At 40.8% G+C, this 22,872-nt stretch overlaps 2 protein-coding genes and 1 long non-coding RNA gene across 4 annotated transcripts in view; 2 read left to right on the top strand and 1 right to left on the bottom strand.

The window, feature by feature from the left end:
* Positions 1–7,925, top strand: part of Hnrnp-k (Heterogeneous nuclear ribonucleoprotein K) — a 196,873-nt gene extending 188,948 nt beyond the window's left edge. The window contains exons 12-14 of the mRNA XM_076316405.1: positions 1,436–1,650; positions 1,837–2,006; positions 4,005–7,925. Of these exons, the coding sequence (XP_076172520.1) occupies positions 1,436–1,650; positions 1,837–2,006; positions 4,005–4,032 (413 nt within the window). The 3' untranslated portion in view covers positions 4,033–7,925. The remainder of the gene's footprint in view (positions 1–1,435; positions 1,651–1,836; positions 2,007–4,004) is intronic.
* Positions 7,926–8,184: 259 nt separating this feature from the next.
* The window catches only part of 5-ht2a (5-hydroxytryptamine receptor 2A), a 66,436-nt gene continuing 51,748 nt past the window's right edge, over positions 8,185–22,872 (bottom strand). For both annotated transcript variants that reach the window (XM_076316526.1, XM_076316527.1), the window contains exons 6-10: positions 17,842–18,066; positions 14,458–14,779; positions 12,156–12,371; positions 10,237–10,533; positions 8,185–9,361 (exon numbers count right to left, since the gene is read on the bottom strand). In XM_076316526.1, coding sequence (XP_076172641.1) covers positions 9,115–9,361; positions 10,237–10,533; positions 12,156–12,371; positions 14,458–14,779; positions 17,842–18,066 — 1,307 coding nt within the window. In that variant the 3' untranslated portion in view covers positions 8,185–9,114. The remainder of the gene's footprint in view (positions 9,362–10,236; positions 10,534–12,155; positions 12,372–14,457; positions 14,780–17,841; positions 18,067–22,872) is intronic.
* LOC143149300 (uncharacterized) lies at positions 12,403–14,987 on the top strand. Its single transcript, XR_012992746.1, has 2 exons — positions 12,403–12,683; positions 14,428–14,987. It is a non-coding gene; the product is annotated as an uncharacterized LOC143149300 (long non-coding RNA).

Genomic DNA, 22,872 nt, shown 5'->3' with positions numbered 1-22,872 from the left:
ATGATTCGCCTGCCAACGATTCGTATTCATCATTGTAACGGTCTCTGTACATCATTCCTGCTTGTAAACGTTCCCGAGCATTATTCTCAGTAAATTGTATAACAATGTACAAGATAATTGTATACACATTAAACAAGGAATATAAAACACGACTGTTGTCATACATTTTTTTCGGTAAAGAGAAGAAAAAGGAAACGTTCGAGGATCTGTTTACAATTGACCCCTTCGTGTTCGCTGTACCGTGCCTTTTATAACGGCGACGCGCAAGTTTTTACAATTTGTATTATGAATTAAACATCCACAATTATGAAATAATCGTGAAACTAATCTGAATTGTATATTTCTTTGCAATTCTTTTTATTCGCGATTAAGCCTAACTGATGTAGATCGAAGACAGGAATAATGTTCGTGTGGGGTGCACGAAGGGGTTATATCCGATTTCGGACGTAACACGTTGGATATGTTATGTATTGTTGGGAGAAAGAAAGATCAGTCTCGGGATAAGGGGTAACGTGGTGCCACGAGCGTGTAGAAATATTCGGTAGATCGTGTGGCGTAATTTTTGCTTAGTCACATGTTCCACGAAGGGCGATTAAAATGTCTGCCGCAACACGACCCGTAATTACTTCCAGGGCTGATCTTTCATTATCCGTACGATGCATCGCGTTTTTCTCTTCTATGCATCTGTCTTTTAACCATGTGTCGCGTTTATATTTTTTACATAAAGATTGTCTGTAATTTGTACAACGTGAAGAAAATCATTCGCACAATTTGATTGTTCGTGATCTTATTCTTTCTATTTAATTATTTCTCTACTTTCGTTGGCTCTGTCTTTTAACTTCGGTCATTATACTCGTATAGGAGAATTACGAAAGCTAATTATAACTTCTGTGCACAGACGTTCACCCGTTTTTTATACTATGTATATCTAAACGTATATCAAATTTCCTTTATGGTAAGTTTAATTATAATTCAACACCTAATATTTTCAACCGAAGAGAAATATATTGATAAAGGTCGAAACTTTATATTTCTTGTTTAATTTGTATACACTTGTAATATAGTTTATTATATCCTAAATTATAAAGCTGTAATGGTTGCAAAGACTATTATAATGATGATTGTGAGACTTTAGAAAATATTCTTGAGACACATTAAGGGTATACGGATCATTTACTAAAGGGTCTCTGACGAAGAGACAATGAAAAGTGTATCGTGCGTTGAAACGTCTCCATAGTCTCCTTTTGTGTATTAATTACTTGTTTAGAATTGGTCTCACAATCTTCAGAGACTCGACTTATCAGGGAGTTCTAAAGCGGACAGTTTAATAAATAGTATATTCTTGTGAATTATGCTGAAAGGATGGGGTGATAGAGTATCAGGGGATAGCAAATAACTTGATCACCCGTCGTCATACGATTGTTATTTTGTGTAGGTGATGGATGGGGTATGCAAGGAGGAGGAGGTGGCGGAGGTGGTGGAGGCGGAGGTGGAGGAGGAGGAGCACCAAACGGTTTGGGTGGAGGAGGTGGCGGCGGCGGGGGTAATTCTGGAATGAGTGGCCCTCCCATGGGTGGCGGTAACAATCAAGGCAACCAGGGCAACATGGGTAGTAGCAAGACCAGCACTCAAGTCACCATTCCCAAAGACGTAAGTCTACGTTCAAACGATATCAACGAATAAACAGTGTACGACACTAGTCTTGATAATTCATTCGGTTATCTCATTATCACAAGTCTCTTTTGCGTTGCATTATTTTTTCTGCAAATAATTGCACATTCAAAACTTTGTTTCCAAATATAAGTTGCTAATTGTCAATTCTTCTTCTCTCGACAGTTCGCTGGGGCCATTATCGGCAAGGGAGGCGCCAGAATCCGTAAAATAAGATCGGACAGTGGCGCTGGAATCACTATAGATGAGCCGTTGCCCGGTAGCAACGATCGCATCATCACCATTACCGGAATGCCCAGTCAAATACAAATGGCCCAGTACCTGCTTCAGCAGAGGTAATTGTTTGCGTCATTCTAGCATCGTTTTATAAGTCATGTTTTCAATTCACGTACACTCTTCACTCATCCATTTTAACGACAAACTCTAACTGCGCGAAGGTCATTTAGAAAATAAGATATAAACTCTAGTCATGGTCAACAATTAACATTTATTTAACTACAATGAAATACCTGCTTGTACACTATGATATCATGTTTCCATTTAGCTTCTTGCGTTTCTTAACTTTACATTGAAGTGTGTATTTAATCTATGAATGTTCTGTGAAGTATCCAATGGCTCTTTTGTATTGTATGTTTCCTGGAGTGTATGAAAAATGTTTGACATAATTCAAATGGAAAAAATTAAACATAAATTGGAAAGTAGAACTCTTTGAAGAAAAGTGTGTTCGAGTATCTAACAATCTAGTCAATACGTTCCAGAGATTTGACAAATTGGATCAAATATATCCTATATTTGATGTTAAAACTACAATCTCGTTTGTGTAAATTAAGATTATATGAATAGTTTTCGAAACGGTAGGCCAGGTCAGGAGATTTTGTACCGATCCATAGTTAATAGGCTAGTACTGCAACCAATAGTTACCATTGCAACAGATTGTAACACAGCTTGGGTAACATTGCCAGTTTCGCGTCATCATGCTGATATCACATTATTAACATCCGCTTATCATCACAACCGACAAAGTATAACAAGCGCAATATTCTCAAGTTCATGCCAGCCAAGCAATTAATTCCGCTTCACTCATCGCCGCGTCGCATCGTGTTCTCCTCATCCTGCACGAGGAACTAACAAAAACTAACCAAAACGAAGGAGAGGGGAGAGGGAGGAGGATGTAACCCCCGCGAAGGTGGAGGAGAACTCAAAAGTGGACCGTTGAGACGAAGGAGAACGCTATAGTGAACCGAAGGTCTGCTCAACCTAATGGGGGACTTAATCGAGTGCCGTTGTATGGAAGACTAGTGATTTTGTTGTTCTACTTTCGATGTAACAAGGAATCACTAATCATCCTACGAAGGCACTCGCGATCGTCGGCTTCCGAGACCTGCTTTTGGAACTAACATCAACCCCGCTGCGGCTCTGTTTTGCTCGTCGAACACGTGCGACACAATCTTCGCGCTATAACGAAGCGAAACCCTTGTTTTCTCGCTTGGTAATCTCTTGTGTACACTACGTGGGAACGAACGTAGATTATGGTAGATTAGGAAGCTTAGTTGGTTATTATGTAAGTGTTATTCACGAGCAGGAATTTCTATTCTAAAGAGGACTGTCGAATCGAATGAAATTTGTGAACCTTTTTGGTACAATGATCATTGTTACTCTTATTTAAGTTTTCGAATAAGAGAATAGTGTATTGGAATGAACGAGGGGAGGTCAGAGTACTTGGAATGAGTATTTTATAAGAAACTGTTAGTGCAATTGCGATCTGTTTGCTTTACTGTTGTTTCAATACTTTGCAGTAGCAATTTTCTTATCAGAGTGCTTTAAAAATTGTTGAAACAATGGTCTTTGATAGTGTCAATCCGATGATCTGATCCGAACACATTAAATGATTCGTTCTAGGTACCAGAAATATAATACTGTGAAGTTATCATAGAGTTCTATAAGTATTCATTCATTGGTCATTAAATATTGGTTAGTAACCTTTACTTGGTAAGAGCAACCATAGATAATCTACTTATCGACTATTATTTTTTTACTCAATGCATCTACGAACAGCAATTAAACATAGAATTCTGAAAGCATCCATTCCGTCATCAAAGTTCCATTAAAGTTGAACACGAATACCAAGCATACGCTAATTAAATTATTACAAACTAAAGTCATTCCGAGCATTATCTTTAATAAGAATGCCAAGCAATGGAAGAATGTACAAAAGAAAGACTTTACTTTCTAATAATTTTTTACACACTATCGCATAATCTTTACACACTAACTAGAGCAAGTAGAGAAAAAGAAATCTGTTCCTCTCATCAACCTTGTTTCCTCTGTTGCAGCGTACACGAGTATGGAGAGCAATATTAGGACGCGGTGAAGGAAGCATTCGGGGGGAGCCAAAGATGCGTTTGTAATTTTTTTAGGGATACTTCGCAAACGGGCAAGCATATTCACGCGAAAAGTGGAAACTGGAAACATAATAACCCACGGACTTCACCCGCATAAAGGAACCCACACGCACGGAAACACACAGGTTTCTCCTTGTGCGTTGCCAGACGAACAAAGCCTCTCTCAGGAAGAAAAATAAGAAGAAAAAAAAAAAAGAAACCTCGATCAGCCGGACTCGACAAGGAGAGAATTGATAATTTTCATTCGATTCAATGGATCAGCCTACGATGAAACAAACAAAAAACTGTATATCCGTTCTACACCTGCCTCTGTCACAAGAATCAGAAATTTCGAATCGATTTCGCTCGAGGAACGAGCCACGTCCTCGTCCCAAGAAAGGCCAAAGAAAAAGCATTGTTCCGTACGCCGAAAAATCGTTCCCGCGTACGCGTTTCATTCCCCCCTCCCTTTATTATTATTATTATTATTATTATTATTATTATTATTATTATTATTATTAATAATATTATTATTATTGAATATTTTTCTTTTTTCTTTTTTTTTTTTTGATCGTTTTGTACCGCATGATTTTTGTCGACAGCTCCGGATGAGCTTTGATAATCATTTTTTTTCGTTTACTCTTCCCCTGTTTATTTTTTTTTTTTTTTCTCCTTTTAATACGATCAGCAATCAAAGGATTCGAGGTCGTTGGATCGCGCGCGTGCGCAATCCTTCCGAGCATCGAATTTTAAGCGCACACACACATACATCATTGTCTATTTTTTTTCCTTCGCCTTCTCGCTACAGAATTCTTACCGGGTGGTCGAATTACCATAAACTCTCTGCGAAATGGCATTTCTACGAAGAGTCTCATATACACACACACGTAGCGATGGAAAGTATAATACAATAGCAACTGTGTTCATTCACGTGCGAAACAATGGAGTATACGTTTCCAAGGAAAAGTAATTTCGAGTAGTAGATAAAAAAGGAAAACACAGTATTTCACGAGTTTGAAACACCCTAGTCAATTTTATCGCGGATTTCGTCATTGTACTCGGGATACACTTCGCTCGTGGGAAACGTGTTCGAAACGTTGAAACTGTTCTACAAAATGGTCCAACGACCATTGCAAAAAACTACCGTAAGACCACCTTAATAACGGGTTCTCGTAGCGAAATGGTTAAAGGCCGATAAGCTAAGAATCAGTGGAAAATGTAGCGGTAAGATCAAAGGAAGGGACAGACGATAAAAAAAAAAAAATCCGCAGAGCGAGAGAAGAGAAAGACAAGGAAACGAAACGGGATAATATTATTCTAGTACGCGGAAGGAATTTTGTACATACATATATAAAAAAGAAGAAACGAGAAGCTGCTACAAAAAATACGGAAAAGTAAAACTACTAACAAATATCCTTTCCCTTTCCTTAATCGCCACGTACCCACGTTTCTGCTGTTGCATCATGATTATTATTATTATTATTATTATTATTATATTATTATTATTATTATAATTATTATTATTATTACTGTACGATTATCGATAAGAATAATTTTGCATTAATTATATTCCACTCCCTCCCCCAAGTCTCTTGTACTAATGATACCCTCATTCGTAGATCGAGCGCGTAACGGGCGTTCTTAATTTTACGCGGTATAATTGTTAAGTGTCTAGGATTATGTAAGGAAGCGTATAAAAGCGATAAAAGAAAAAAAAAGAGAAAAAAAAAACAAACGGGGCACCATCGGGATGACGAATCGCGGTGTGATGGAATCAAAAAAGAAAAAAGGGAAGAAAAAAAGAAGCGGAAAAAAAAGAATCATTTGCAACGAAGTCTGATACTGTGTTTAGAACGTATAGATACACGTTTAAGAAGCTACTGGGAATGTTAAACTTTAAGAACAGTGAAGAAACACGATCGCATTGCCGCTCGCTGCAGCGTACAAAGTCCAATTTGTATTTAACGAACGATCCGGTTACAGTAAGCAAGGAACAGTAATTTTAACAATTTCGGCTGATCTCAACGTCACACGGAATATCCACGATTCAGTGTTATTAAAGTTTAACGTATCGAACATCGAATACCGGGTGTCGAATATCCGAAAGGGAACACCTCGACCGTCCCGTTGCTTTTGAACACAGATTCGACCGAGGAGGGGTTTGAACACCGGTCGGTGAACAATTACGTTACATTGGATCGTCTTTGTCGGATCGGTGACGCGAGGATTTTTAAAGAGATTGTTTAAGGAGTTCCATTTATCGTAAGAGACTCTCGAAGTGTATCCCCCTAGCGCTTAAGTACTATACTAAGCTCATTTTTGGTATTTTTATTATTCCAGACGGTCTCTTTCATACTTCAAAGAAAAGAAAGAAAAGGAAAAAAAAATAAATAAATAAATCGTCGCGAGAAGTCGATCCAAGAGTAATCATTACCCGCCGTTACGGGGCTCGTCGAACCGTGAAACGCTCCCCCGCGTGACCCCGTGAGATGTTACGGTGTTCCCTTTCGGGGTGTTTGCACGTCAAGCGCGGATTCTCGAAACAGATACGCCGCAGAAGAAGTCGAAAAGCCGACCTAAAGTTCGAACGAACTCGTCCTCTTTCCTTTCCTCGTGACCAACGCCGTGCCCCGAGGAATACTCGCAGCACCCCTACCTCTCTCTCCTCCATCCCTCGACGCGGTAATAATAAATATATATATGTATATATAAATATATATATAAATATATATATATATATAAATATCTATATATATATACATATTAACAGAAAAAGAAAGAAAAGGAAACAGTAGGGAAAACTCCCCGCTCCTTCTCGTCGGGGTGACTTTAAAAAGGGCATTTTTTTAAACACGTTTCAACCCCCCTCCCTCTCTTAAATTTAACGAGAGAAACCCCCCGAACCCCCTCTTCCTCCTCCTAACGACGGTCCAGTCCCGCAGCTTTTGTTTCTCCGTCGCGAGTGCGAAAATAAAATAAAAAATTTGAAAAAAAAAGAAAATAATAAAACGAAAATTTACGTCCGCGTGGATCACGAGCGCGCGCATTTTCGTTCGTCTCGACGATCAATTTGTACCGTTTACCCGGCGGCGGGACGATTAGGGGAATATTTTCTGGAGACTTCAATGCTTGCAGGAAGATGCAACCAGGTGAAATTTACAAAGAGAAAGTTTCTTTTACCGAGGCGTTCGATCCAATGCGACGATTGTTTCTTTTTTTCTTTTTTCTTTTTTCTTTAAACACTATCTTCACCTTTGCGTTGCCTCGATTTCTTAATATTTTATAAACGATCGGGAGAGCGATAAATATTCATTACCTATTTTTCCATATTGTTTAGGTATACTTGAGCGTGATTTGAAATTAGCCTTGCAGCTATTGGCGCGTTTCTTGTGTTTTTCTTTTTTTCTTTTCTTTTATTATGTACGAATTTGAGGTAGTCGAAAGTGTGAAGGAGAAAATATTTTTCGATCGTTCCGCCCACCAATTCGCACGATAAGGATTACACACGATACAGGTGAAACGAACATACACACACCTAACCCACACACACACGAAATTGCGTGAGAGGGAGAGAATTAGATGCGTTTTTGTGTGCGTGTGCGTGGAGACGGGAAACTCCTCTCCCAACGGGAGAGGAAAAGGGAAGCTTGTAATTGTGATCCGTGAAGGATTGAACGAGGGAGAGAGAGAGTGAGAAAGTGTACAAGTAATATGAAAATATATGGGTGAAAGAGAGGGAGAGAGAGAGAGAGAAAGAAAGAGAGAGCCATAAACTCGCTCGTATCACGATGTGTGTACTATATAAGATATACAGTTTACAATTATTTGTAATGGATACTTTTTATTTGTCAAATAAAAGTTAGTACAAATGAAGGTGACGTGGGGGATGCTTCTTCCTATAATTGTTGTTTATTCTTATTCGTAGGCTTGAATTGTTTCTTTTTTTGCAATATCCTCTTGTCGTAGTTGTGGATTTATCGTCTTTAAAATTATTGTTCTTACACCGAATGAGCGTTAAATTGAATTTTTTCAATGTTCATTTAGATGGTTTTCGATAATAAAAATCACGAGGAGCAAAAATAACGTCGAGTCTATAATTTTATACACTACGATTGGAAAGACGAGGTACGGTAATTAAACTTACATTTTATTTAAATAAATTTTTACAATTTTCCTACGAGGTACAGATTAACTTAACGGTAATCTTTGGTTCAACGAGACCAATTCTTTTTCGTATTTTTCAAACAATCGTCCCCGTAACTCGAAGATGACACTCAATAAAGTAATACGTATTTCGATCACATCCAGATATATTCTTCGTACTTCGGGGTTACACAGTTCTTCGCTGATTTTCTACCACAATTGAGCATTAAGACACAGGGGGGGGGGGGGGAGAAGGGTAGAGACTCGTGTGACAACTATTATATCAATGTTACGCCTAGCAACGTCGCACTTTCTTAAACATTTTGTTTCATTCTTTCATCCCTTCTATCGAGCTATGGCAGAATACCCAAAATTGTCTCGCTTTTGTCCTACGATTATTGGAATTATATTCGCAATAATTTTTAACACATTACTCGACACTTCTAATCAACGAGCCTTAGATATACAATGTTCGTGGGTCTGTTCATAAATTGGGAATTCGTACGTACATCGAGTCTCGAGAGAGGCTTCTGAACATCGTGGGTGAGGTGACAGATAAAAAACTACATCTTCGGGACAGGGGCTGGTCTCGCACTAAAACTTAACAATACTTATTTCGAAATCTTGCTTGTTACCAATTTTTTAAAATTCTCGTCGCTTCGAGCGGTCAACGGTTACGTTCTTAAATCATTCTCATTGTTCACAGTCCGTTTTTTAAATCCACCGCGGCAATTTAGGCGAATCCTCCCGTTGTTTCGGTACACGTGAAACGGATCCAACTCGAAAGACTCAAAAATTAATATCCATTAGACCTGGTGTCTCGAACCCGCTCCGAGTTCCTTTGAATACTTTATTCCGTACGGAACGAGGGAAAAGCATTTGGGTATTTCACCATTTTATTATTTCACACCGGTTACACTCAACAATTCTGATCGTGTTCGTGCTGGTGGAAGGTGTCACGGTAAAGGGAGCTGGGCGTGCGATGCATCATCGTCACGTACGAACTTCCCGACGCCGGCGTCGCAGTCGGGTTCGGCGTTGGCGTCGGCGTCAACAACGGTGTACCCTGAAGACTAATGGCCAGTGGTAGGGCGGTTGGGGTGCAGAGGCTCATCGCGTTGCGTCCACCCTCGGTAACCGAACGATATCTCGGTGGCCTCGCCGACCTGGAAAACGTTCTCTCTGCAGGAAGTTGCATTATGGACGAATAATAACATCGTCGAGTGTCCCACGGGGCTTCTCTATCGTGGAACAGTAACGCGTAACGTGCCGAAACAATTCAACCTTCTTCCTTTTCGCCATCGAGTTATTCCGCGCGTTCGTGTTTTGCGATATCCTCGTAATACTTTCGCGTAGATTTTCATCCGAGTTTGTTCTCTGCTAAATACTTGGTAACGTTATCGCGAGAACATTGAGGAAATCGGGATGGGGGAATCTCTTCGCGATGGTGACGTACTGGATAGTTCTCTCGTAAAATTTTATGTAAATATTAGGTACTGTTTCTTCGCTTTTTTAATTCATTTAGATTTGATTATTCTTAAGTGAAACAAGGGTGCAAGGTTTTTCTTCTCTTATAGAGGATTATTAATTTATATCGATGGTTGATTATTTTCTTTTTCTAGTTTTGAGTTTCTACGTTCTAACATAGATTTTGTTTGTTTTTAGACGAGTGTCGAGTTCGGAGGCAGTACGAAATGTTCATTGGAAGCTTCGGTGGAAGAAAGAGGAGGGTGGGAGTCCAAGGGGCGGAGACGAGAGACGGTGTGGTGGGGGGTTAGCGTGTACTGGCCTTGAGCGGCCAATTCTTTTTGCCCCGAGTGCAGTGATTCGATTGGATTACATTTTACTATTTAAATATACATTGAGATATGGAACAACGAGCAACAGGAATATCCAGAATGATTCTAAATTGTACGGCAATACTTTGGGGGTGAATCTAGAACTCTCGAACAAAATTACTGTTACAGTTTTTCGAAAGGGGCACAATGTTCACGACGACGTTTCTATTTAAAAATTATCGTGTCTTATTCTATCGACTTACCTGGAACACTTGCACTTCAACAGCCGAATAAACGCGGCCCTGAACGTCCTATTGAAGATGGTATAAATAACTGGATTAATCGTGGAGGACACGTATCCGAGCCAGAGGCAGGTGTCTACCACGTGACCCGGCACTGGACACTCTGGACAGGCAGCGAAAAAGATGTTCAGGAGGAAGAATGGTGCCCAGCATAGAACGAACGTGAAGAAAACCAGACCCAACACTTTGCTGGCCTTTTGTTCCGTCGCCACAGCGTTCGCTGCCAGAGACGTTCTTTTCGTTCGTCTCGCTAGAAACCTGATCAAATGGACACGTTAGTATCTAGTCTTCGCTCGATAGAGTGTTTAGAAGATAGATCATGCTCTGATGTTTTATGTAGAGTTTTCTATAGAGTACAATATTCTGTAGAGTCCTCTAGAGAGTACCATATTCTATACAGTTCTCTATAGAGTACAATATTTTATATAGAGTTCTCTATAGACTATAATATTCTATACAGAGCTCTCTAGAGACTATAATATTCTGTGTAGAGTTCTCTATAGACTATAATATTCTATATAGAGCTCTCTAGAAACTATAATATTCTGTATAGAGTTCTCTATAGACTACAATATTCTACATAGAGTTCTCTATAGACTACAATATTCTATATAGAGTTCTCTATAGACTACAATATTCTACATAGAGCTCTCTAGAGACTACAATATTCTGTATAGAGTTCTCTATAGACTACAATATTCTATATAGAGCTCCCTAGAGCCTATAATATTCTATATAGAGTTCTCTATAGACTACAATATTCTACATAGGGTTCTCTATAGACTATGTAGCTGCTCGTGGTAGATCTCGAGGATCTTTCGAGCATTGAATGTGTTTGCACGATGGGTGCCGACTATAGATGACTCGAAGGACCACCTTCCCGTTGGAAGGACTAACTGTTGTTGATCGTTGTCCACTAGGCTGGACCGATGGAGGTTGTAATGCCGCCTTCGAGGTCTCCGCCGCTTGCTGCTCTCACGTCCAGGGGGGTGTTGAGCGTTGTCCTCACACACGGCGCCTCACTGGATGCACAAGTCGGCTGCCGAACTTCCTCGAAGGTCCAAGATTCCGTGGAGGCTCGAGGGATTGCTGGTAATTCCCTCGAGGAGTGCAAGTTCTTTGTGGGAACTAACGCCGGAAGCTTCACACGTCAATCCGTGCGTTCAGGCCAAAACTCTAACCGTGATCTCTTAGCTGTACTCTGTACGCCTTGGTTGTAAGCCCTTGGCGATACTCTGTACACTCTAGTCGTCGACCCTTGGTTCTATTGTCTTGGTGGTATTCTGTGCAACTAATCTAAGATTTCTTGGGTCAGTGCAAACGTCGCCTCGGTTCGCCCTACTCCCTTGAATTAAGGGTGGGTGGCGACGAATATGCCTGACCAATTACGACGGGTCCTAGTCCCGCCGAATCTAGGACATGCCCATCGCTATGGGGCTTAGGTGGGGGCGTCGCGACGTAGACAGGGTGTCCAAACCCCTGCAGGCCTGGGCTGGAATTTTCCAGCATCCCGAATGACGCAACAAACGGCGCTAGGGCCTCGCGTGCCAGGCGATGCAGAGGGTCCCTGTCCAAGTGCCTGCAGTGTTTTATGACGGGAAATAGCTATCACTTGCTCCGTGCCTCGAGTCGAACAACAAATAAACTGACCTTCGGTGACAGGCCCGTGCCGTAGCCATGTGGACAATTTCTCTAACAAACTCGAAGCACGGTCCCGCCATAAAACGCAGCTGCAAGCCTCTACAGACTATAATATTCTCTATAAAGTACAGTATTCTCTATAGAGTTCTATATAGAGTACAATCGGTTACCTCGAGGTAATTGCACGCATGTTTCATAGATCAGTGGCGTTCTAATTAGGGTACCCAAGGAGAATTTACCTGAGATTGAGGGTGTTAGGCGTGACGTTCAGTTGCAGCTTCAGGGCCCTCAGAGTGAAGTTTCTTGTTTCGCGGGCTATGTTCTCCGGTGTTTGAGTGGCTTGATCCACTTTGGACGTCAGTTTCGTCCCAGCGGTGCTTCCGGTCGGACTACCAGCCCCGTTCACAGCGAAATTCAGCTGCGGTCGAGGTTTGCCCGGTCTCGCGCTCTTGCACCTGGTTTGTTTTTTTACAGAGAAGAGGAGGCTGTAACTCGGTTAAATCGGAAACCGTTGTTCTCGGGGAGATCGGGATGTCGGCTCACGCCCTTTTGATTTTCGTGGCTTGTCTGTTTGTTCTAGTTGCACAAACATTGTACAAACACGCTATCGAACCTGCGATTACCTCGACAATATCTTGGTACTCGAAGGAGAATATTTATTCGTCATCGAGACGCATGAGACCTTGGTTTCGATCATTTTCAATGGTAACGAGTTCTACGAAGTTTGGAAGAACGATTAATAAACAGACGGAGCTGTACATTGAAACGTAAGTAGATAATTTAAATTTCTAATAATTACCAACGATTGCTTCTTTTTAATAGATTCTTCTTCCGTTTAAAATCGATAAAGTATACATTCCTAGAGTCTATATCAAAAACATACTATACAATTGCAAAAGCTGTAAGAAAATTACAAAAAAAAATTATTCTCATTCCATTACCCCCGTTAAACGCTCCCGAAAACTTATTCACCCGGTCCAGAAAATTCTCGCATACCCGGAATCTGCGTTCCGAGTCAATATTTACAGAGTTATCGACGCGAACCCCTAGTCGCGAGCAACGCTTTTCCATATTTCGATAAACCCGAATACTTGAAAAAGATTTTCGCAAATTTTCGTTTCCCCTTCACGTTACGCGCTCTCTTCGACGGCTGGGGTTCCCCGAGTGTTATTTCGTCGCGTGACAATGATCTCTTTCTCTTTTTGATTCGTTCTACAACGCTCGTCGCAGCCCATCGCGGCAATTTAGGGGTACGTCGGTGCCATTAGCGAAGAAAGGGCGACGACGCGACGAAAAAAATTTTTAATTCCATTAATGCTCCTCTTCTGGACGAGTCGCGTCCACGTTCCCCCGTGGGAGTTAAATTGCATTCACCGGCGTCAACAGCGAAGACGCCGAGCGTACGGACGCTACCCCGCCTCGTTGGTAAATTAATTACCGCGATCTACGAGGGGACCGCGAAATCGACTACATTCGTCGAATAATAATCACGATTCCGGAGCAACGACGAAGTTTATCGAACACCGTTGACGGTGGTCGTTGCCTTTCAAATTTAAAATTACGCCCCCCTCCCCCCCCTCTCTGTCTCTTTGATCGTGATGTTTCACGAGAAGTGGAGGTCCACAGGGACCATTATCGAGACGATCGATTATCATAATAGCTTTTTTCAATTTAAAACGGCCACGTAAAGCGGAAGTTACGGTTCAGAAGATTTTTCAATTTAAATCGCCGCGTGAAACGAAAGTTCAGGTTCGGAAGGTTTTTTTAATTAATCTACATTGAGCAAGTGTGGGTTTCGTGTTGGAAACTGTCGAAGTGTGTGCCATTATTACAGAAGTGTAAATGATCTTCGAGGAGTATAATTGGGTGTAATGGAAAAAATAACGATTTTTAAGTAGACACGCTCATATTTGAAAGACGAGGTATTATACTTCGATGGTTATCTCTTTGTATTTTTGTGGCTTTTCCGATTTAATATATTATACAAAAGAAACTTTTAACAAGTTCTAAAGAAGATTAGATTTTACATGGTAAAGTTAAGCAAACTTCTCTAGTTTTACTTAGAGTGAGAACGGAAGAAAATCTTTTGCATTGCAATATTTAAACCCCAATTTCCGTTAACTCGAAAGAGAAATTTGTCTTTACTTCTTTCAACGGTGATTAAAATAATACTTCTTTACTAGAATACTCAAACTCACGTTTTCGTTAATTTTTAAAAACAGTATTTTCCATACGTACAAATTGTTCCTTACCTTTACAATACATTGCTTCTAATAACGAACGAAATAAATCTTCTTCACTAGAATACTCAAACTCCCTTTTTCGTTAATTTTTAAAAGCAGTATTTTCCATACGTACAAGTTGTTCCTTATCCATACAATATATAATACATTACTTCTTCTAACAGAGAACGAAATAAATCTTCTTCGTTAGAATACTCAAACTCCCTTTTTCGTTAATTTTTAAAAGCAGTATTTTCCATACGTAATAATTTTCTTCTCACCTTTGCAGCGACACAAAGATAGAGAGGGAGTAACCTACCTGTCGCTTCCGGTGCCACCGGAAGTCCTCCACGCGTGTCGCGTGGCCAGCGAGGCGGTGGTGGTGGTACCGGTGCTCGAGGTCGTCGAGGACGTCTTCGTCGAGGAGTATCCGCCCCCCAGTCGACGGAACTGGTCCCTCTCGGGGTGTTCCGCGACGAAACGCGCCTGCTGCCTGAGCAAAGGCACGGTCAACACGTACGTGGCCACCATCACGATCATGGGGATGTAGAAAGCGATCAACGAACCGAACACGAAGAACGCTCTGTTGTTGATCATGCACGTGTTTGGCCGCGGCACGATATTCACGGGATTGATTATACCTGGAACGGAAACGCGTGAAACCCACCAATCGAGCGCGAGTGTCACGGTGGGTATCACCGTGGAAAGAAGAAACGATGCACTTCGATTGTAGCTGCATACATGTGTATTGTGTAAACGTATGCATTGTGTATAGGTGTATTGTGTAAACGTATGTATTGTGTATAGGTGTATTGTGTAAATGTATGTATTGTGTATAGGTGTATTGTGTAAACGTATGTATTGTGTAAACGTATGTATTGTGTAAACGTATGTATTGTGTAAACGTATGTATTGTGTAAACGTATGTATTGTGTATAGGTGTATCGTTACATACATATGTATTGTGTAAACGTATGTATTGTGTATAGGTGTATTGTGTAAACGTATGCATTGTGTATAGGTGTATTGTGTAAACGTATGTATTGTGTATAGGTGTATTGTGTAAACGTATGTATTGTGTATAGGTGTATCGTTACATACATATGTATTGTGTAAACGTATGTATTGTGTATAAGTGTATCGTTACATACATATGTATTGTATAAACGTAACGAGGATCGTTGCATCTCGCGTAAAGATCAATATTGAGAAAGTTTTCGATCCCATTTAGAATTATACAATTATAAAAATGCACACTGCGACGTGAATTATAGAAGAGGGACCCTTGCCCCGGAAGATAATATTGTAAATGAAAAATGAACGCATACCTCTTAATTTAATTCCCCTTCGGAATGATACAGTACGCAAAAATGTACAACGCTGTGTAAATTATGAAAGATGAACGTTCAATTCGGACGGTGGTGCTGGGAACGAAAAATTGTTGCGTGAATCTTAATCCGAGCCCTCTTTGGAATTATGCAATATATAAAAATATATAATTTAATATGAATTCTAGAAGAGAAAATGAAAAATGAACGGGGTATATTTATTCTTGCAGAAGTAATCCGTTGTGAGAGTCGTATGGAGTTGGAATTTATTTGGTAAAAGTAAAACCACTATACACGTAAATTATACCAATCTGTACGTCACTCGATCGGTCGAGAGCGAAACGATTGTAAAAATAAATACTGCGCACCAGACTTTCGTCCACGTATCTTATCTCGTGCAATCGAAGAAACGTTCGAAAGAAAAATTTAATTAAAACCCCCGCTCGGTTATCCCGAAGATAACCGAAATTTTGATCGTCCGGATGCTTCCGTAAAAAGAAGGAAATAATATTTTCATTAAAGTGGACGGTTTTATTTCCAAGTGAATTTCTTCCAATTTAACCGGTACCTGTCGGGAATACGCATCGAAAATAATTAAAGCTCGCGAAGGTCCGGCCCGTCGATATCAGCGGGTGTCTAGCTCTATCGTGGACGTTCGTAACGCACAAAGAATTATTTATCGTCCTACGTTTCCTGGAAGTGAATCGGGAATTCTCCGAAAGGTTGGCGCGCGAGCGATAAAAAAACACACACGCGGACACGCGGATATCGGCGGCACGGCGAAAAAGAAACGAAATTGAACGTTTTCCCAACGAAAGTGGGCTGCCACGGCACCGTTTCTCTCCGCCAGATTACTGTATTCCGAAAACAATTGCAGTTATCCGTCGAATCGCGCAAAAACGTAATCGCTTATCGACCCACCGCCGGGTTGCATACGGTCCGCAATATACGGACCGACGTCGAACATCGTGGACACCACACCGTGAGGAAACGCGACAAGTCGAGCCCCGTACGACGAACTTTTTCGTTTACCGTCACACTCGACCGACCACTTAGCCAAACTTTTATTTGTCGAACGTTGCTCGAGGATCCGGTTTCGTTCCAGGCGGAACGATTCTTCTTCGATATTTTCGGACGTGCGCGAAACATCGAGCGCGCCACCGATTCGAGAAAAAAAAAAAGAAAAACGTGCACGAGTTACTTTTTCGTTTATTTCGTCCGCGTCTGACCACACACGGTTCGATACTACTTGCGGCGCGAGAGCCCGGTCGACCGCGTCCGTCCGAATCTACTTGCCGTGTATTCGGAAAGTAAAGGCGATTGGGGTATCGACTGTGTTCGAAATTCGATATTAACTCTTTGTCAATGGGACGGTTTGGAGCCAAGCGTGCTTACGTGGTATACATACGTGAGATATGGATCCATAAAGTGTTCTCGTCGAACGTGTGTACGTGAGTTTCTCGGCCAAATTTATGGTTCACGCAGAACGCGTGTATGCAGCGTTAGTTTCCATAGGGTTAATTTTCGTTGCGTGTAGAACCAAGGTGGTATCGGGTGCGAGAAGATAATTAACGTAAGCTTGAATATAATACAACGAGAAGGGGGATTAAATAAAATAACGAGCTAGTTCGGTTCGTAAATACCGGTCCAATGAAATCAGTGATTTACAGTCGAAGAAGTTTCCGTAGCTTAGGGAAATATAAATCAATGTATTGTGCAGAGATTAGAATTGACGTTTCGTATAGTTTTCTTTAAAAGGTTCTCAAATATTGGAACAAAAATTGTATAAACGAATTCGCAAATTTTTAAAACTCGAAGCTATAATTATAAGCGTAAGAAATATCATTTTCGTTATAGAGGCGGGACAGGGATCACTCGCACCGAAGAAACATGCATGATTTTGGGGAGTGACTCGGTTACTTGAACGCGGGGTAGAGACTCGATCTTGAAAGCGGGCTACAGATTCTATTTTGAAAGCAAGAATAAGATACGATTTCGAAAGCAAAGGGTAAAGATTCGTTCCACAAAACGAGGCAACATTTCCGATCTTGAAAGCGGGGTAAAGGATACGATCTCGAAAGCGAGCCACAGATTCGATTTCGAAAGCAAGAGTAAAGATACGATTTCGAAAGCAAAGGGTAAAGATTCGTTCCTCGAAACGAGGCAACATTTCCGATCTTGAAAGCGGGGTAAAGGATACGATCTCGAAAGCGGGCCACAGATTCGATTTCGAAAGCAAGAGTAAAGATACGATTTCGAAAGCAAAGGGTAAAGATTCGTTCCACAAAACGAGGCAACATTTCCGATCTTGAAAGCGGGGTAAAGGATACGATCTCGAGAGCTACCGTACTGTACTCGTTTCAGCGAGCGTTTACCTAATACTGTAATGGAACTAGAGACCAACATGGCGAGCAGCCACACGGCCGCGATCTTGAAACCGACCATCCGCTTGGTGGACGTGTGTCGTGTCCTCAGCGGGTTCCGGATGCCCAGATAACGGCCCAGCGAGATGAAACACATATGCATTATGCTCGCAGAGCACGCCAGCACGTCGCACGTGACGTAAACGTTGCACCAGTGCACGCCGAACGGCCAGTAGCCTGGAACAGAAAGCGGGACGATCCTGCTGAGACACCTTGGAACAGTGCTCGTAAATCGATCCACGTGATCTTCCCTCTCGCGGACACGATCGTCGCGTAGCGAGCTGTATTCCTCTTTGCGAAAGCAACGAGGAAACTACGGAGACGATCCGGTACGAATGAAATCGAAAAGTTCTCTCTCTTCGAAAAAGTTCGTGGATTCAGAGGTGTATCAGTGTTTCCTTTCGTCGGGGAGAGATACTGGATTTTTATTGGAACCCGTATAGATGGTAGGGCACAAAAAAAAGAAGAGTAAGAAAAATAGATGCAAATGGCGACGAGGGAAAAAATTGTGATGTAAATTGGGAGGGATGTATCGAAGATAGAGAGCGTATCTTTATTTTTATCTCTCTCGTTCGATGGAATGGGTGCAATTGCATGTTTTCCCAGCCACCCTGTCCTCTCTGTTACAGTTAGAGAGAAAATAATTGGGAGTGTAGTGTAACGAAAATAACGAGTGTATCCATTATCGAGACTTATTATTAATTATACTGGTCGATTATATATCACTTATTGCATTTCGCTTTTATTGCGCAGCGATATGTTTACACGAAAGTCTTCTTGTACTTTTTCTATATATTGGATTTTTTTGTTAATTATATTTTCGATCGCAGAAGATAATTTTTCTTCAGGAAACACTGTTCACCGTACCGGGGATAACTTGCTGCTATCTGGGATATAATTCTCCCCGAACCACGAGCAACTGAATTCCAAATTTCGAGCTGGCTACATATCTGCGTGAAAATAGCATCGAGAACATTCGTATACAGTACCGTACAAGAGTCTTGGCTCACTGATGTTGGTACGGGATTTACAAAAAATAATGATATCGTCGATAGCTCCTCGAGGTGTTTGTTTACTAGCCCTTGGAATAAATTAGGGGTTTCCAAACATTTTGGGTAAGCGTTCTTCGAAAGTAAAATAAAAACAAATTTCTGCGAGGAAAATTTATAAGTCTCGCTTAAAAAATTCCGAAGGGTGGTGAATAACACGTAGGGTCCTTGAATTCATTCACGAAGCAAAAAAGGGTTTATTGTGTTAGAATATTATATTATTTATGGCATTGTAAAATACTATATTAATCATAGTATTATATTAGTTATAGCATGTTGTATTAGTTATACTATATTACATTACTTATAGTGTTTTTACCATTTATTAATATTATATTTCAGTACGTGGTCCGACACTGTTCCATTCTCATATTCAAATGTACGCGATAAAAACGCTCTACTTGACCAGAATATTTACGCACAACCCCATTTCATTCTCGCCCCGGATTCCTGGTAAAAGATATCGGTACTCTCAATGTTTAAGCTTAAAAAGTTTAGCCAAATGTTTGAAAAATGTTTTCCTTTTAAAAATTCAGTTCCAGTCGATGTATAATTATTTTCGATAATTGCAGCCTACGAGGGGAGCTTCGACGAATTAAGGAACGAATTGTATCACGATCGGGATGCGTTACTCAGTTTTCCTGCCGAGATTATAACGGCAAGACCTGTTTTTCGAGATGATGGAAACTTCATCGAAAAAATACTGTGTAAGTGCAGGGCGTCACGAGTCGCATCAGAGAGATCGTATTAACTGCAGCACTCATACAATATTGTTGAAATTAAGATTTATGTTTGTAAGATAATATGTTTTAATAAATAAAAAATTATTGAAAGTTAAACTGAATGAATCTTATTTATTTTCCCACGTTTTCCACCATCCTTCATCCTTGGAAAATGTCGAGGGTTCTTGCAATTGCGATACTTTCAAATAAAATTGTCCACCGATTTTGGAATATTAGTATCAGGAGAACACGATGTGCGAGGAGGTATTCCTATTCCGTGGATTCTTGGAAATGACGACAAATTACAAGAATTTCCGCGAATTGAGATTTTGCGGGATTTTCGAATGAATTTCTGAACATTTGCTAAAATTTCTCGTCTATTTTCGAGACTTTGGTATCAGGAGAACATGATATGCGAGGAGAAAACCGTCCGTCTTTGCAAATTTCTCAATATCTTGATGTTTATTAATCATAATTATTAACAACCATCGTAGGACCATAGTTTAAACAATTATTAATAATGTCCTAGTATAAATAATAGCTTAAAAGCCATCAATTTCTTGAAATATCCGCTTAAATCGTACAAATAAAATCGAAGTAATGGTAAGTCACCTTCTCGAGGGTATAAATAGAACCACCGGCTGCCGAAAATTTCATTCGCCCGGGAGCCTCCGCGGCGGACGGAGCTCCCCCTCTGGGGGAGCTGGACCCTTCGGGCCATGGTGGCCCGACGCGGACCCGCGGCGGATGGAGCTCCTCTTCTGGGGGACCTCGGCATTCAGGGGGAGGGTGGTCCGACGCGGGTCCGCGTCGCACGGTGCTCCTCCTCTGGGGGACCTCGACTCTCACGGGGAGGGTGGTCCAACGCGGAGAGGTGCGTCACCGCGGCGGACTCTCGGAGGACCGGCGGAGGATCCGCGCCGACCAGCGCGAAGAAAGTCTGTGGGAAGGTAGATCGATGTAACTCCAATACATTTTAATAAATTAATTAAGTAAAAAATAATAGGCATTTTTTCTTTTCCCACTTTATTTACACTCCCTCTACTCCAAAAATTCCGAAAATTCTCAGAAATGACGTCATTTTCGCGAAATTCCGAAAATTCTCAGAAATGACGTCATTTTCGCGGAATTCCGAAAATTCTCAGAAATGACGTCATTTCCTAGAAGTGGCACGATAGGAATACCTCCTCGCACATCATGTTCTCCTGATACCAAAGTCTCGAAAACCGTGAAAAATTCCAGTTAAAGTTCAGAAATTCGTTTAAAATTCGCGCCTCGGGGAAATTCTCAGAAATGACGTCATTTCCAAGAAGTGGCACGATAGGAATACCTCCTCGCACCTCATGTTCTCCTGATACCAAAGTCCCGAAATCGCCGAAAATTTTAGCCAAATTCGGAAATTTTCTAAAATTTTTGTCCGAAATTCAGACTTTGGTATCAGGAGAACATGATGTGTGAGGAGGTATTCCAATCGTGCCACTTCTTGGAAATGACGTCATTTCCAAGAATTTCCCCGAGGCGCGAATTTTAAACGAATTTCTGAACTTTAACTGGAATTTTTCACGGTTTTCGGGACTTTGGTATCAGGAGAACATGATGTGCGAGGAGGTATTCCAATCGTGCCACTTCTTGGAAATGACGTCATTTCCAAGAATTTCCTCTAGGCGCGAATTTTAAACGAGTTTCTGTACTTTAACTGGAATTTTTCACGGTTTTCGAGACTTTGGTATCAGGAGAACATGATGTGCGAGGAGGTATTCCTATCGTGCCACTTCTTGGAAATGACGTCATTTCTGAGAATTTTCGGAATTTCGCGAAAATGACGTCATTTCTGAGAATTTTCGGAATTTTTGGAGTAGAGGGAGTGTAAATAAAGTGGGAAAAGAAAAAAATTCTCATTATTTTTTACTCAATGAATTTATTGAAATTACATCGATCTATCTTCCCACAGACTTTCTTCGCGCTGGTCGGCGCGGATCCGCCGCGGGTCCTCCGATAGTCCGCCCCGGTGCCGCACCTCTCCGCGTGGGACCACCCTCCACCTGAGGGTCGAGGTCCCCCAAAGGAGGAGCTCCGTCCAACGCGGACCCGCGTCGAGCCACCCTCTCCCTGAGGGTCGAGGTCCCCCAGAGGAGGAGCCCCGTCCGCCGCGGGTCCGCGTCGGGCCACCGTGGCCCGAAGGGTCCAGCTCCCCCAGAGGAGGAGCTCCGTCCGCCGCGGAAGCTCCCGGGCGAATGAAATTTTCGGCAGCCGGTGGTTCTATTTATACCCTCGAGAAGGTGACTTACCATTACTTCGATTTTATTTGTACGATTTAAGCGGATATTTCAAGAAATTGATGGCTTTTAAGCTATTATTTATACTAGGACATTGTTAATAATTGTTTAAACTATGGTCCTACGATAGTTGTTAATAATTATGATAAATAAACATCAAGATATTGAGAAATTTGCAAAGGCGGACGGTTTCGGTGAATCTTTGTTCATTTTCGCGATTTTTATCAACATTTACGTATGTTCCCAATATTAATCGAACAATTTGCATCGTATTTATGCATTGCGAATGATTAACTAACTAATAGAAAGTGATTTTGATCGAGATTCGAAGTAAAAACGTGTTTCGAAAAGTTTGAAAGCGTGAAAAGTAATAATTGTCTATTTGGAACATTAATTTAAGATGTATTTAATTCTTGTAATTTTCACACTACTCATAGAAGTTGTATTTTTAACTTGAAAGCGCCGAAATTCAATTAATCGCTTTTCTATATAGAAAAATCATCGTGATAAACACGATGGAAATGACGTCATTGATGTAAGGAAGGTAGAAGCATAAAATCAATTAAAAACGCATAAAATACTCTGAACATATATTGTTTATTAATATATATATATATACATTTCACTTATATTAATAACAAATGTGTTGTATAAATATTTGTACAATAATAGATAGATACATATAAGAAATTCGTACAATAGTATCATTATTTCCTTAACTTATATTCAAATAATATATTAAACTAATACTAAATATTTGTATAACTTTCATTTGTTGGTAATAATTATTTTCCTGCAGTTGATGATTATGTACGCGTTGTGCCTATTCTATGTCTCGTCTGTTACCACGGTCTCAAATTTATTCGTTCGGATCTTCGTCTAGCTTTATAGGTAACGCTTTGATAATGTTTTATTGTTTTATATTTACACAGCTCG

Source organism: Ptiloglossa arizonensis, chromosome 7 (assembly GCF_051014685.1).
Source record: "Ptiloglossa arizonensis isolate GNS036 chromosome 7, iyPtiAriz1_principal, whole genome shotgun sequence".
Lineage (NCBI taxonomy): Eukaryota > Metazoa > Arthropoda > Insecta > Hymenoptera > Colletidae > Ptiloglossa > Ptiloglossa arizonensis.
The sequence above is the reverse complement of the archived record's forward strand: the minus strand, read 5'-3'. Positions and strand labels throughout refer to the sequence as shown.